We start from the raw sequence: 15,623 nt of genomic DNA on the forward strand, positions 1-15,623 counted from the left end.
TCATATTGTGAGTAAGAAAAGCAGTCTTACTCACCCAAGATATGACATCACAAATTATGTTTTATTACTAGTTGCATCATTAAAATTTAACTCTAGGTTAAGGTTCTGGTAATTTTATTTGTAAATTAAGGTACTTTATGAAAAAGTAAACAAAATCTGCTTTAAGGTATACTAGCACCACTCTGCCTACCAAGATGCTCCTCTCGATAGACGATTATCACCTGAGTACCTACGTACTGTTAGGTAAATAAGGTAAACAGGGGCAACCGGTGGAAGGACTTGCTCTGTCATCCTAATCTAAAGGCACAACAATGAACTACAGTCGACAGCAAAATTATTACATCTACAGTGAAATATTGAGGATTGTGAACAAGTAAAGATTTTAATAGGGGTATACATTATTATTACAATCAAAGAGAGCGCTAAACTGACAAGGGTCAATAGGGGTATACAATATAGCAAAAATACATGAAATAAAATTTGCTTCATATTTCGTTTCAAATAAAGTTTGATTTTTAAATGATGATGTTAATGCAACCTGAATAATTGTGTGAACCAAGAAACTGCATCAAAATTATTGACAAATTATAAAAATGATTCATTGAGCTACAGTAGAACACAGTTTGCTATTAATGGCCGATATAAAATTATTATTATTATTATTATTATTATTATTATTATTATTATTATTATTATTATTATTATTATTATTTAAAATTGTTATTATTATTCTTATTAATTTATAATCTCAAGACGTTAATGTCGTTCAACATTATATATATGAACAAGTTATCTAAATCATTAATGTTTATATTTGATTGTCGCTTCTTAAAATAAGAATTATCTACTCACAGTATTACAGAGAGTATTATATACATACATTCTTCATAGGGAAGTGGAACAGAATTCTTCCTCCGTATTCATGAGCGTCGTAAGAGGCGACTAAAATGTCGGGAGCAAGAAGCTAATAACTCCTTCTGTATACATTACTTAAGTTAAAAAGAGAAACTTTCGTGTTTCTTTTTGGGTCACCCTGTCTTGGTGGGTCACCCTGCCTTGGTGGGTCACCCTGCCTTGGTGGGTCACCCTGCCTTGGTGGGTCACCCTGTCTTGGTGGGTCACCCTGCCTTGGTGGGTCACCCTGCCTTGGTGGGTCACCCTGCCTTGGTGGGTCACCCTGCCTTGGTGGGTCACCCTGCCTTGGTGGGTCACCCTGCCTTGGTGGGTCACCCTGCCTTGGTGGGTCACCCTGCCACAGTGGGTCACCCTGCCACAGTGGGTCACCCTGCCACAGTGGGTCACCCTGCCACAGTGGGTCACCCTGCCACAGTGGGTCACCCTGCCTTGGTGGGTCACCCTGCCTTGGTGGGTCACCCTGCCACAGTGGGTCACCCTGCCACAGTGGGTCACCCTGCCACAGTGGGATACGACCAGTGCGTTGAAGGAAGAATATACATACAAGTACATATACATAAAATAAATACATACATACACATACTACATATACACATACATATATAAACATAAATATACGCATACATACATATGCACATACAAATACACACGCACACACGCACACACACACACACACACACACACACACACACACACACACACACACACACACACACACACACACACACAAGATCAGCGAAAAAAATAGTACAGTTCTAAAAGCTTTCGTGTTTTCTCACATTGTCAAAGAATAGTAAAAATTCTAGGACATCAAAGACTTATATAAGTGAAATATAATCTCATATATAACGTCACACATGATCTCTGAGCCTGGCAGTGTAGCTAAGATTTAGTCAGATCAAGTATAATTTTGTTAGGACTGACCTGTCAGGCATAGTGTAAAATCATCACAAATTCTACTCATTATAAATTAATCTAATTTATACAACCCAGAACTTAAATTAATGTTACAATGAGTACTATTTTTCGTGAAGTTCGATTCAGTTATATTCTGTTCAACCATGGACTCGCTTGATATAAACTTCTCGGTATTTTCAACATCATTTGGGTTGTTGAAATCTTACATAATTACTACAAAAATGGTTCTACATGACCATAATTTTTAAAGGGGTGAACCGGTAAGCCAGCGGAAGGCCTCGGTCAGATGACCAAAAGCTCCAAAGGCGGGTCATCAACTGACTAACACCCGCGTCAGGAAACATTTGTCCTGTTTCCTGACGAACCTTACCTAACCTAACCTAACCATCTTACATAATAAATAAAGCAATAGACATTGGTCCAGTTCTGGTGCTGTTTTTATGTTGTAATCTTAGTTCAAGACTTTTTCAGTTTGACCGTAATAAACTTTATTGTATTTTTTCAGGAATCTTGAACAGCCATTAGCATTTTTGGGGGAATTTTCAATCAAATCTTATTTTACTGTATCGTGAATTTTTAAATACAACTTTGATATTGAAATTCTTAGAGAAGGTATATCAAAAAGTTTCCATAGAAAGGTTGAACCAACATATTATTGACTCAATATATTTCTTTGTCCTTTTTTGAATTCCAAAATGCACTTATGGCAATTTTAAAAAAAATTAGATCATATACTATTTTATAAATCTTCAATACTTCCTCAATGAACTCTGGGCTACACATACCCAGAACTCTCACAAACATAGAGGAGAATACAGAACATCTAACTATCTAGTTCCTCATCTCGTCAGTATTGTTTACCATTATTGTAATAAAACCAAACACATAAGTGTTTAGAAACAGTTAGTTTGATCAGTAACTTGAAGTCTGGAGACATCAAGGCCGCGCTGTCTGATAACGGTCTTCACATAATACAACAGCTGAGGATCTGGCTTCTGTTGTCGCATCAATATCCACAGGAACTCTGCAACAATTTTTTTTAATAAAATAACTTTATACATATAGTTTGTGTCGAAGAAGTTGTACAATTAATAAACATTACCATTATATCGGAGATATCCAGCAGAGATATTTAGGCTTAATATTTCAAGTGGAAAATTATCCCATTTTCTAAGAAAATGTAATAAATATTAATGATAGTTGTAATAATATACAATAACGGCAAAATGATTTATATGACATGTACAATACCTGGGAATCTTTGTTGTGGCTTTATCAATATAATACAAAGGTTGACTGAAGGTGTTGAAACTGGATCAGTTAGAAGAGGAAATCAGTTCCTCAGCCTAGATGAAGGTAGTCACCACTATAGTCTTGATGAATCTGAAGCGTAGGCAGGTTTTCTAACCTCTGGTCAAACTCTTAGACATGACGTAATTCCGCCAGTGGGTCCCACCACGGTCACTCTGCCTTCTGATGCTCCACCTCATCTGACTCCTTACATTGACCATTTTCCTGCCTATATTTCAGATTCATCCAGACTGCGATAAACACGTTCATCTAGACTGAGAGAATGATTACCTCGTTTACTACTGCCTCTAGTTTCAACGCTTTCAATAAACCTCTGTACTGAACAGATAAATCTTTCAGAATAAGGCTACCCAGGTGCTACTAATGTGTCTTATTCATCAAAATTTAGTGATCATTTTCCTATTAATGAACGCAGAATTAAAACCATACAGATACAGTGACTGTATAGGCATCAATATCAACTTATCCATCAACATCATTTTTGAAATACAATGTTTACTAAAACATTTACAGATATTAATCTAATTTTTCAGGGGTGGACCGGTAAGCCAGATGAAGGTCTCAGTCAGATGACTCATACCTCAATGAAGGATCACCATACGCCCAAGACTATGCCAGGAAACAAGTGTTTCCAGGATAATCTTGCCTAACCTAACCTGCGGAACATATCTTAAAATAGGAGAGATACGTCCCTTCCTAAAATTATTCTTCTATTTACTCTCATAGATTCACAAGAAGGTTATTAGATCTTTACATTTGATTGCATATTCAACACTGGAAATGTTGAATTATAATGAATATTTCAGAGGCAATATTTTTACTTTATTAGTGTATTTGTAGGAATAATGTAAAAGTGGGAAAATATTTAGAATATAAGTAGTGAACTCTATGTGGTTCACTTACATCAAATTTTGAGCTCATAACTTGTGTTTTTTACACAGAAATAAAAAAAATTCTATGCTAAATATTCATATATAACACTTATTTGTTGATGTTTACGTTACATGGATGTTATCCTGAGTACACCTTGACTGACATCTTGATCCAGTCAATAGCTTGACTGACATCTTGATCCAGTCAATAGCTTGACTGACATCTTGATCCAGTCAATAGCTTGACTGACATCTTGATCCAGTCAATAGCACTTATTTCTTATTGGTTGTTATTACACACCAATACTTTATTCACTAGGTGAATAACAATCTAATATAGTTTTGTATTCTTATTAAAACAGTTTTAACTGTTTCGTTGCATAAATTTTTTTTTTCAGGACAAACACTACAGTGAATAGTATAATGACGCATACATGCGTCAATCTCTTGCCATAAAGTTTACTGATATAGCAATAAATGTGATGCCATATGGTAATTCGTCACGCCAACACATGTTCTGCCTGTCACTTGTATGAACGTACCTCTGAACGTGTAATATCCTTCGTCTGAGTGTTTCTTTTCCATCCCTTAAAACTGCATTTCTCTTTATGGCTATACCAAGTGGCACAGATTTGTCTTATTTACACAAATAGCCCGCACATAGAAGAGAAGACTACGGCAACTTTGTAAATAGTCCAAGTCGGACCGGAACGTCGTCGTAAGCTTCTATGTGCGGGCTCTTTGTATATTGTTCCAGTCACGGAATTGTGCCTTTTTCTTCTTTGTCTTATCACGAGCTTTAATGACTTGCTACTCAGAAGTTACTGTAAAAAATAAAAATTACTGGCCTCGCAGTCCCAGAGACGGTGGAGAATAACAAACTTCCAGGTAGTGTAAACTTGTAGGTCAAAGACAGGCAAGGTATGAAGAGGTATGGAAAAACCTATACAAGTGAACCATTTTTCAGTGATTTGTTTTGCTTTGAGTTATTTAATGAACGCGAAAAATGCAGGAAAAATGAAAAATGATGACTGGTTCTAGAAGGCTGTGATTGAAGAAGGGCCCGACATCTGTGGCTTGTAGAGGTATTTATATTAAAGTAGAGAGCTAAGCCCATAAGAATCACTCGGCACAAGTGCTGGAAGTTCCTCCATCTGCTATTCGTGCCACAATTTCACTACTTCCTAATTACCTAGTCGTCTCCTGGTTTGAAGGGAGGAGTGGCAGTGGTTCCCTTTAAAATGTTTTGTAAGCTGGTACAGGCTCACAAGTCACAGAAATCCCAACTCAAAACAATCATCGTCTCAAATTATTGTAGTCTTGAGACAAGTTTATTGGTCGACTCTCCTGCCACCGAGATCATTATAATGGTTAAGAGTTTTTCATGGTTGCTGACTGAACTCTACCCTAAGGTTACCTTTGAATTACGTTCCTTCATACAAGTCAGTACAGTCTGCATTTCGTGCATATAAACATGTCGATATTATGTGACTTTAATTATGCCAATATTTTCTGCATCACGTGCTTTAAACATGTCAACAATGCATCAAGTGCCTTGTTGACATGTCAACAATGCCGTTACTACAGCTCTGGACAGCCTCTTGATTACTATAATTTACACACATGTATGGAGATACATACCCAAGTGTACATGTTTACCATATATACCTGCTACTTACATTAAACATGGGTACCTGCACATACATATGGATATTAAGCTGCATTCACAAGTACATACACTAAACATAAACTTAGTGGCAACGCCCTCGCCTCACACACTGTGTCCGTGGCTCAATGTCCAGCAAGAGTGGAAATGATGGACGTGTTGTCTTACACCTGCTGTCCCCGATCACCTAGCAGTCAGTAGGTACCTGGGTGTTATTCGACTGGTGTGGATGGCATCCTGGGGGACAAGATTAAAAGACCCCAACGGAAATAAGACGGACAGTCCTCAATGACACACTGATTTTTTGTGTTATCTTGGGTGGCTAACACTCCTGGTTAAAAATCCGAATGAATGTTATCTTATTTTACATACATTTTTATGAGGCTACATTATATATCCAATAAAAATAGTAGCCTACACACACACATGTATGAAACTGTGTTTTCGCATTTACACCTCAAACATAGGTATCCACATATAAGCATATGAGGCTGCATACTCACGTGCGTTGGCGAATGTGATGTCTTGACAGGCCCAGACGATGGCATAGTTAAAATAGTCAGTGTCGAGCACCCAGTAGTTGCCATTATTGCCTGCACTCAGCATCCCAAATACTGTCAAGAGATGAAAATTGTCCTCAGGTTTCTGAATTCTTGGCTGCTTGGTTTGTTAAAGTTTAAGATCAGTCGACTAACTGAAGGTCATTCAAACTGTATTTTTATCAGTGCACCGCCAGTTAAGAATAATTCAATTCATGAAACAGGGTTTAAAGTGTCCTCGCTGTACACACACACACACACACACACACACACACACACACACACACACACACACACACACACACACACACACAGATATAATGAATTAGACACATGCAACGTCTGGGTATGTTTATTGTAAACGTTGCATCATTCAGTGGCTGGATGCTGAAGCGTCTTCAAGATACCCAGATGTTACACATAAGTCTAATTCTATGTATGTTGTATGGTATTGTATACCATACAACATACATACAGATAAATACACTGGTGAATACTTCACTATCATTCTTTTAATACAGTTCAATGTTTATCAAGTATACACAGTTTTATTATAGAAGAGGAAATAATTTATTCATTTTGTTTACGTTGTCACAGTAAAAAATAACAGTGTAACATTTTATTTTCTACACCAAAATAAGAGTTACTGGGGTGTTACTGTTACTTACTTGAGTTACCAAACGTGACAGAGAGCTTGGCCTCGCGGCTGGCTGGGTTGACAAACTGCGCTTGACCCTGTATACTGGTCACTTTGTTGCCAAACCTGAAACATAACACCACTTGAAGCATAACACCACTTGAAGCATAACACCACTTGAAACATAAAACCACTTGAAACATAACACCACTTGAAATATAACATCACTTGAAGCATAACACCACTTGAAACATAACACCACTTGAAATATAACACCACTTGAAATATAACACCACTTGAAACATAACACCACTTGAAACATAACACCACTTGAAATATAACATCACTTGAAACATAACACCACTTGAAATATAACACCACTTGAAACATAACACCACTTGAAACATAACACCACTTGAAATATAACATCACTTGAAACATAACACCACTTGAAACATAACATCACTTGAAGCATAACACCACTTGAAACATAACACCACTTGAAGCATAACACCACTTGAAATATAACACCACTTGAAATATAACACCAATTGAAGCATAACACCACTTGAAACATAACACCACTTGAAATATAACACCACTTGAAACATAACATCACTTGAAACATAACACCACTTGAAATATAACACCACTTGAAACATAACACCACTTGAAACATAACACCACTTGAAATATAACACCACTTGAAACATAACACCACTTGAAATATAACACCACTTGAAATATAGCACCACTTGAAATATAGCACCACTTGAAGCATAACACCACTTGAAACATAACACCACTTGAAACATAACACCACTTGAAATATAACACCACTTGAAACATAACACCACTTGAAATATAACACCACTTGAAGCATAACACCACTTGAAGCATAACACCACTTGAAGCATAACACCACTTGAAGCATAACACCACTTGAAACATAACACCACTTGAAATATAACACCACTTGAAACATAACACCACTTGAAACACGTCATCATCCACCCAGTTATATTAACTCTTATTGGCACATAAATAACCCGCACTATTAGCTAGCCACACAGAAGTGTTCTGTGTGTGGCTAGTTAACAGTCAAAGTTAGACCGAAACGTCATTAGTTTTAGTGTCCTATTAGCAGGTTATTTGTGTATTGTTTCAGTCGTGATATTTTGACTGATTCTCTATTATTAGTTTCGTACTTTATAAGTTGATGCGATTCCTCTCTACGTGTTACTTAGGTTAACTAAACATATGTTAGGAAAGGTTAGGTTAACCTCGATTAACAAAACTTAACAAATTATAGCAAATTAAAATAACAACATTATCACCAACAAATGTTGTGATAAGCAAACAGAAAGCAGGAAAGCAACTAATGAAACAAATAAACCGTTAAACCAACAAATATTTGTTATTGATTTTTCTACGATTTTGATGCGGCAACTACAGTAAACAGATTCAAAGAGGCAGACAAATTAAAAGAAGAAACAAGCGAACATTAAAATATAAACATAGAGAGGCTGTAGAGGGAAAAATTAGAAGTTCATGGGGACAAATGGTTAAGGCAAGTATTACAACAAAATTACAGTACCATTTATTAATAACTGAGATCTCTTCGACAGCAGAACTGATATGAGTGCCAGGGATATAATGCATTTATCAAGGACAGGGGTAGCACCATTAAATAATTCAGTCGAAGGAGCCTTAAACTGAAGAAAGTTAGAGGTGAGTGAGTGAAGACCTGAATATTAGGCGTTCTGGAAGAGGAGTTTGAAGTGTATCTGCCTGAGCATTTTTTTCCTCCTACTTTTCGTTTTTATTTCGCTCATGACTCGAGGCCTCCTCCAATCGGCTTCAAACTTTTAATGCGTGTGTACGATAACTAGTACCAGATTCTTGAAGCAACTGGTAAGGGCACTTGTGGAGAAATTTTCTCCAGGAGGGGGGTATCAGCTCCATTCAGCCCCCTTCAGCCCCTTCAGCCCCTTTCAGCCCTGAGGGGCCCAGCCCTCTCAGAAGGGGCAAATATCTTGTTTACTGCTACAGTGAGTAATTGATCGCAGATGCAGTACGACTATGCAACGTGGTCAAGCGACCGCTGCTCCTTGCACCAGTGTTGCAGAGTGTAGTTTAATAAGAGTCAGTACATCTCTTACCTTAGCAGGACAATTAAGAAAAATCCTGCTCCCACTTTATTACCATAGTAAAGATAGTGTACATTGTTGTCTATGCTTAAGACAGCAAGAAACAAACATTCTGCTTTGCTTCATCGAGGAAGTGGCAAGGAAGCAAAGGTACTAGGTCAGCTTTTCCTTTGTGCTGGGGGCAGTGAGGGCGTGGGGCGCTGTGGCGTCTTCAGATTACTTTTGACTCTACTGAGAGTGACACTGACGCCAGGATAACCAACAAAGAACGATCTGTGCGTTAGTGTGAACAAAGTGTCTCATAAAACACAATAAACACTTAAGAGAAGTGTGATCAGCTTCTTTAGTGATAAGATTGTGAACAATAAAGACAAATCTTGTGAAACATAGTGTACCAGTGTGCGTATTCCTAGACTATGGAAGACGTGGACATCCAAGGACACTTCAGCTTCTATCAAGTCACCGATATCTGTCGAAGGTGTGAAGAACACCATAGCTCATGCTACAAGAGCAAGGTAGGTTACGAATTTCTTGTAGTACGGGGGACTGCGCAGTTCTTGAGTCGCAAGGAGTTTGTAATCAACCTATAGTCGGCAGTAAGGGGCGGACTTTTGAGTCCACACAAGTAAGTTTGTCAGCAATCAGTGAATGAAATATGCTGACATAACACCCCCTAGGGGTAATTTATAATCTTACAAATTATAACTCATTTACAGCCCGTTGAGAGATGACTTCGACAGCTTCTCAAGACCTCGTCTGCAGGGGCGGCTGTGTAGGCGATGAGCTGTCTTTCTAAGTTAAGTACAAACTCTTTAAACTTAGCTGGTAATACCATTTCTCGACAGCACTTGCCCTATGACCAAAGTTGCTGAACTCATTCCCGGCATTCCGGAATGTCTCCAATAATTTCTAAAACCCGTGGCAGGCGGCGTAGTTAAAAGGTTCAGAAAAGATTCCTCCGAATCCGATGATGACTGAAAATGAAATTCATAAATGTAGCCTCACATCTGCAAATTTTATGTGTAGTGTGACTTTTTTTCTATTAAAAATCACGCTAAACAAATTTCAGTTTACGTCTCTGAATCCAGATTATTTCCCGGAAAACAAATATATGGGCAAGTTTCCTAACACTTGATGCCCCTCATAGTGTAGGATTAAACAGATATTTGAGCATTAGTTGAACGATGTTGGTCTCGTACAATGGTAGAAAAACATCCCAACGAAGATGAGCCAAACTGCTTGGTTTTCTTTGGTTGTCTTGGGTTATTAACCCTCCCAGGTTTATGGTTATAGCCTCTTGTTCAGACAAAGCTCATTGTACTATTAATTATCTTGACCTTGTCAATATAGTGAGACTTCCTGTAGGCAGACTCTGAATGTACTGTAGATATAGGAGGGAGTGAACCCGGTAAAACCCAATTAAGAGGCAGGTCCAGGAGCTGGAATCTGACTTCTGCAAGCATGTGTGTGTGTGTGTGTGTGTGTGTGTGTGTGTGTGTGTGTGTGTGTGTGTGTGTGTGTGTGTGTGTGTGTGTGTGTGTGTGTGTGTGTGTGTGTGTGTGTGCGCGCGCGCAAACAAATGAGTGCAGTACAGTAGCAAAATGCTATATTTTTTCAACGCACCAGCAGCATCCCACCGAGGAAGTGTGACCTAAAAAGTAAAACGAAAGCTTCTCATTTTAAATTTATTAAGGTATACAGGAGAAGGAGTTACCAGCCCCTTGCTCCCGGCATTTTAGTCGCCTCTTACTACACCCATGACTTATAAAGGAAGAATTTTGTTCCACTTCCCCATGGAGAAAATGTTATTATTGTTTTACACAAATAACCCGCACGTAGGAGAAAGAAACTTATGAAGACGTTTTGCTCCGACTCTGACCATTAACTAATCCAAGTCTGACCAAAATGTCGCCACAAGTTTCTTTCTAGTGGTACACTCTGTAATTATTATTTTACTACATGTAAACCACACAATAACCAAATTCTGTAAACTCAGCATTGTAATACTTATAGAGAATAAACTTTGAATTGAATTGAATTGTAGAATATTTGTGTTGTTCCAGTCATGGTATTGTGCCTTTTTCTTCTTCTTTATATTATTTTTGTTTATTCGAACATGCTAGTAAGATTTACTTACACAGAAGTCTGCTGGTTGAGGACCCCGATCATGGTGCCCAGGTCGTAGTAGGTGGCAGTGATGCACCGGCCTCCCACCTCGAAGATGGTGAAGTATTTCTCGATTTCATACCATTTACCCAGGTACTGCAAAAAAAAAAATTAACGGATATATTTGCTTAGGCACTTCAATATACTGGCTGTTGTGCCACCAAAGTGGAGTGACCCAAAGAAGACACGTTCATCATTACTCTTTCCATAGCTGTCTTTCCAGTGGTAGCCTGCTGGAAATATAATTATTCTAGTCCTTGAAAATCTATTAAAATAATACTTGATAAACCCTGACAAGTTATACACATCTGCGGTGGTGTACATCTAAACTTTTCGGGAGCTAATGGGGTTTGGGGTTAGAAAATGTGTGAAATAAAATAAAAATGTCGTAAAAGGTCTGTTTCAGTGAAAATAAACAGCGAGTGTTGTTCTAGCTGTTGAAAATATATTCTGCTCTATGATACATTGGACAGTTTACTGATAAATGTTGGATTGACAGTATAGCCTGACAGTCTTCACAGAAAGGTCCCTGGTGTCTCTGAGGTATCCAGGTTTTAGGCGTGTTTGATGGATTTGTATTCGTCCGATGCAGTGGCGTGCAGAGGATGGGGGGGGGGCGATGGGGCGGTGGCTCCGGGCATCCCAATGGGGGAGGGGGGGATCCAATTAGAAAGGTAAATAAGATAGTGATTTGAGGCATACAATCAAGGAGTTGGCCCCGGGCATCACCAGACCTCTGCACGCCACTGGTCCGATGATAGTTTCCCCACAAACGACAATGTTGGAATGAAGACATTCATGTACCTTGTTGTGGTTTAATGGAGAACGACTGTTGTGTTTTAACTTGGATCAACGCTGCTGCCAAAAAAGTGGGACTTTTTCCTGTGGAAGATCGTTAATTGTGAATGACGGGATCGAGAGGCCGAGTCTACATGTTCGTTACTCTTAACATCAGTGCATCTAAAGACCCAGCAAAAAAAAAAATGTGCTTTTGTGCTTGCTGGAAACACGCTGTAACAAAGGTTTGTACATATCGGGAGTCAAATTTCATAATAGCTCCTAAGGTTCTGAGTGAGACTCAAATAACGTAGGAAAGGTTGGGCCTAGTTGTATTATTTATGAGAGTGGTAAGTAATGCATACATCTCCACTGAGAATGTGCTGGCTGACTGTAGTATCTCTGAATTAATTTATTTGGGAAAAAATGTGCATACCTATACTCCCTGCGGGGATTTGAAGCCATTAGTGTACTCTGCTGCTGCATGTGTGTGACTGGAAGTGTTGAAGGAAAAACAGAACAGAAGTTCATAGAGTATGTGATTTTTCAGGTACGGAAGGAGAGAGAAACATTACTCTTAGGGACTTCCCAGGAAGGTAAGAAAAAAAATAATATGTGGTGAACGCACAGGGGAGGGAAGATAAAAGATTTTACCAGAGCAAGCCAGTCTTCATTCTAGTCTCTGACACGCCTCCTGTTACTCCACACAGTTGTTGATCTGCACTGAAGTTATGGATGTCTCAAGCCATTGATATTCTGGCTTCTGATCAGTCTTATCTTCCCAGCGCACAAATCTGCTACTGTTAGAGTCCTTCCATCTGCTCTCTCGCATAACTGTCTAGTTAAAGGTAACAATGATATACCTAGACATCTATGAATATGAAAAACATCGTCTGATTATTCTACTGTACATTCATATCTCATAGATTTAACTAAAGTTTATATATTTTCTCTCATCCTTGTCATAGACTGATTGTAATATTTTGAAATGAATCTGACCAGAGACTCGCTTTACTTTGTTACGGTTGCTGAAACAGGCTGCTGTGAGGCGGGGAAATGAACTCATGGCCTGGGAGGAAACGATTTGTAACAACCTATCAGAAAATTAATGTAGATTAACTACTGTAGACAGAAATTGTACTATTTTGAGGCGATCCATGAAATATCTCGTCACCTGGGAAGAGGGGAAGAACTAAGAACTCACTTCTCTCCCTTAAAAGAACTTGAGCGCTACCATTCAGTGAGTCAGTGTGTGTGTACATGCCATTCAGTCAGTGTGTGTACATGCCATTCAGTGAGTCAGTGTGTGTACATGCCATTCAGTCAGTGTGTGTACCTGCCATTCAGTGAGTCAGTGTGTCTACATGACATTCAGTGAGTCAGTGTGTGTACCTGCCATTCAGTGAGTCAGTGTGTGTACCTGCCATTCAGTGAGTCAGTGTGTGTACATGCCATTCAGTGAGTCAGTGCGTGTGTACTTGCCATTCAGTGAGTCAGTGCGTGTGTACTTGCCATTCAGTGAGTCAGTGCGTGTGTACTTGCCATTCAGTGAGTCAGTGCGTGTGTACTTGCCATTCAGTGAGTCAGTGCGTGTGTACTTGCCATTCAGTGAGTCAGTGCGTGTGTACTTGCCATTCAGTGAGTCAGTGCGTGTGTACCTGCCATTCAGTGAGTCAGTGCGTGTGTACTTGCCATTCAGTGAGTCAGTGTGTGTACATGCCATTCAGTGAGTCAGTGTGTGTACATGCCATTCAGTGAGTCAGTGTGTGTACATGCCATTCAGTGAGTCAGTGTGTGTACATGCCATTCAGTGAGTCAGTGTGTGTACGTGCCATTCAGTGAGTCAGTGTGTGTACATGCCATTCAGTGAGTCAGTGTGTGTACGTGCCATTCAGTGAGTCAGTGTGTGTACATGCCATTCAGTGAGTCAGTGTGTGTACATGCCATTCAGTGAGTCAGTGTGTGTACATGCCATTCAGTCAGTGTGTGTACATGCCATTCAGTGAGTCAGTGCGTGTGTACATGCCATTCAGTGAGTCAGTGTGTGTACATGCCATTCAGTGAGTCAGTGTGTGTACATGCCATTCAGTGAGTCAGTGTGTGTACATGCCATTCAGTGAGTCAGTGTGTGTACATGCCATTCAGTGAGTCAGTGTGTGTACATGCCATTCAGTGAGTCAGTGTGTGTACATGCCATTCAGTGAGTCAGTGTGTGTACATGCCATTCAGTGAGTCAGTGTGTGTACGTGCCATTCAGTGAATCTGGACATTAGAAGATAGTCAGGGTTGGTAGAGGAAGACGAGGGTTGCGGTAATTCCTTAATTCAAAACTCCATCATCAAGACTCGCTCTGAGAACACAAACACAGAGGTAAAGTAGCCCAAGAAAAAATACTTATCTAAAGCAGTGGTTCTTAAGCTATTTCAAGTGGCGCCACCTACCACAGTTGGTCCTCTTCTCTGATCCTCCATCTTCTTCCTTCATATAAAGTTCTAAATTTAAAAATTATATAAAAAAAAATATCTTAAATAGGAAAATTGAGAAACTTATTGTCTTTGTTAATGCTATTATTTTCAACTACTGAAAAGAATCTGTTTAAAGAGCAAAAACACAAACATATTCCCTATTTTTTGCTCTGTAGTGACACTCCCGATTGAAATTACTAACGCCCCCCTAGAGGGGCGAACGCCCCCTCAAAGAACTACTAGTCTAAACGACTGTTCAAGACATTTATTTAAGGTTCGAAGAAGATATAACCGTCTATACTGAAGATTATCATCAGTGTACAATGGTCATCCCTTTAAGAATAATACAACAACCTTTGCTGTAGAAGATTTTTTATTTTGTTGGCGAAGTGGCTGGTTTATTGTGCTCCCCATAACCATCCTGTGGATGGTAGTGCAAAGGCACATGGATACACAATAGGCCTAGGAACTAGGCCCCAAGAGAGTTAACAGAAATACATCTGGATTTATATCTACAGTTCAGCTATCTGTTGCAACCAGATTTAGGAAATTTGCTTAGTATGTCTGGTATCTTGTTTTCGATGCACTTTCTTGGATCAAGAGACCTTCACAAGTATCAAAGGAGGAAGAATATGGTAAATGAGATTGCAGCCTGATAACTAAAAGTCAGTGTAGCGCATAACACAGTGTATTGTAAAGCGCAATATAGTGTAAAACACAGTGTAAAACACAGTGTAAAACACAGTGTAAAACAGTGTAGAGTAAAACAGTGTAACGAAAAACACAGTGTAGTATAAAACACAGTGTAGTATAAAACACAGTGTAGTATAAAACACAGTGTAGTATAAAACACAGTGTAGTATAAAACACAGTGTAGTATAAAACACAGTGTAGTATAAAACACAGTGTAGTATAAAACACAGTAGTATAAAACACAGTGTAGTATAAAACACAGTGTAGTGTAAATGTTAATAAAAGATCTACAAGAAATCCTAAATTCCAAGCCAGACTCATTGATATTAATAAGTTAGAAATCAGTGCTTGCTAAACCTGTACGGTGCCACCCTCCAGTGGGCACTTGTATACTTCAAGACTGGGGTAGAAAGGTGTACTACGAGGAGCAACCCAAAATAATTTACAAAAAGTGACTCTTAACAGAATAAAAGTTTAGTGCAAAGTTTATTAAAGTATTACATCGTCCCTCAGT

At 38.9% G+C, this 15,623-nt stretch overlaps 1 protein-coding gene across 2 annotated transcripts in view; it reads right to left on the reverse strand.

The window, feature by feature from the left end:
• Positions 1–2,591: 2,591 nt before the first annotated feature.
• Positions 2,592–15,623, reverse strand: part of LOC128701831 (apolipoprotein D) — a 73,395-nt gene continuing 60,363 nt past the window's right edge. For both annotated transcript variants that reach the window (XM_070099854.1, XM_070099853.1), the window contains exons 3-6: positions 11,146–11,270; positions 6,890–6,984; positions 6,186–6,296; positions 2,592–2,857 (exon numbers count right to left, since the gene is read on the reverse strand). In XM_070099854.1, the coding sequence (XP_069955955.1) occupies positions 2,727–2,857; positions 6,186–6,296; positions 6,890–6,984; positions 11,146–11,270 (462 nt within the window). In that variant the 3' untranslated portion in view covers positions 2,592–2,726. The remainder of the gene's footprint in view (positions 2,858–6,185; positions 6,297–6,889; positions 6,985–11,145; positions 11,271–15,623) is intronic.

Source organism: Cherax quadricarinatus, chromosome 69 (genome assembly GCF_038502225.1).
Source record: "Cherax quadricarinatus isolate ZL_2023a chromosome 69, ASM3850222v1, whole genome shotgun sequence".
NCBI classification, from domain to species: domain Eukaryota; kingdom Metazoa; phylum Arthropoda; class Malacostraca; order Decapoda; family Parastacidae; genus Cherax; species Cherax quadricarinatus.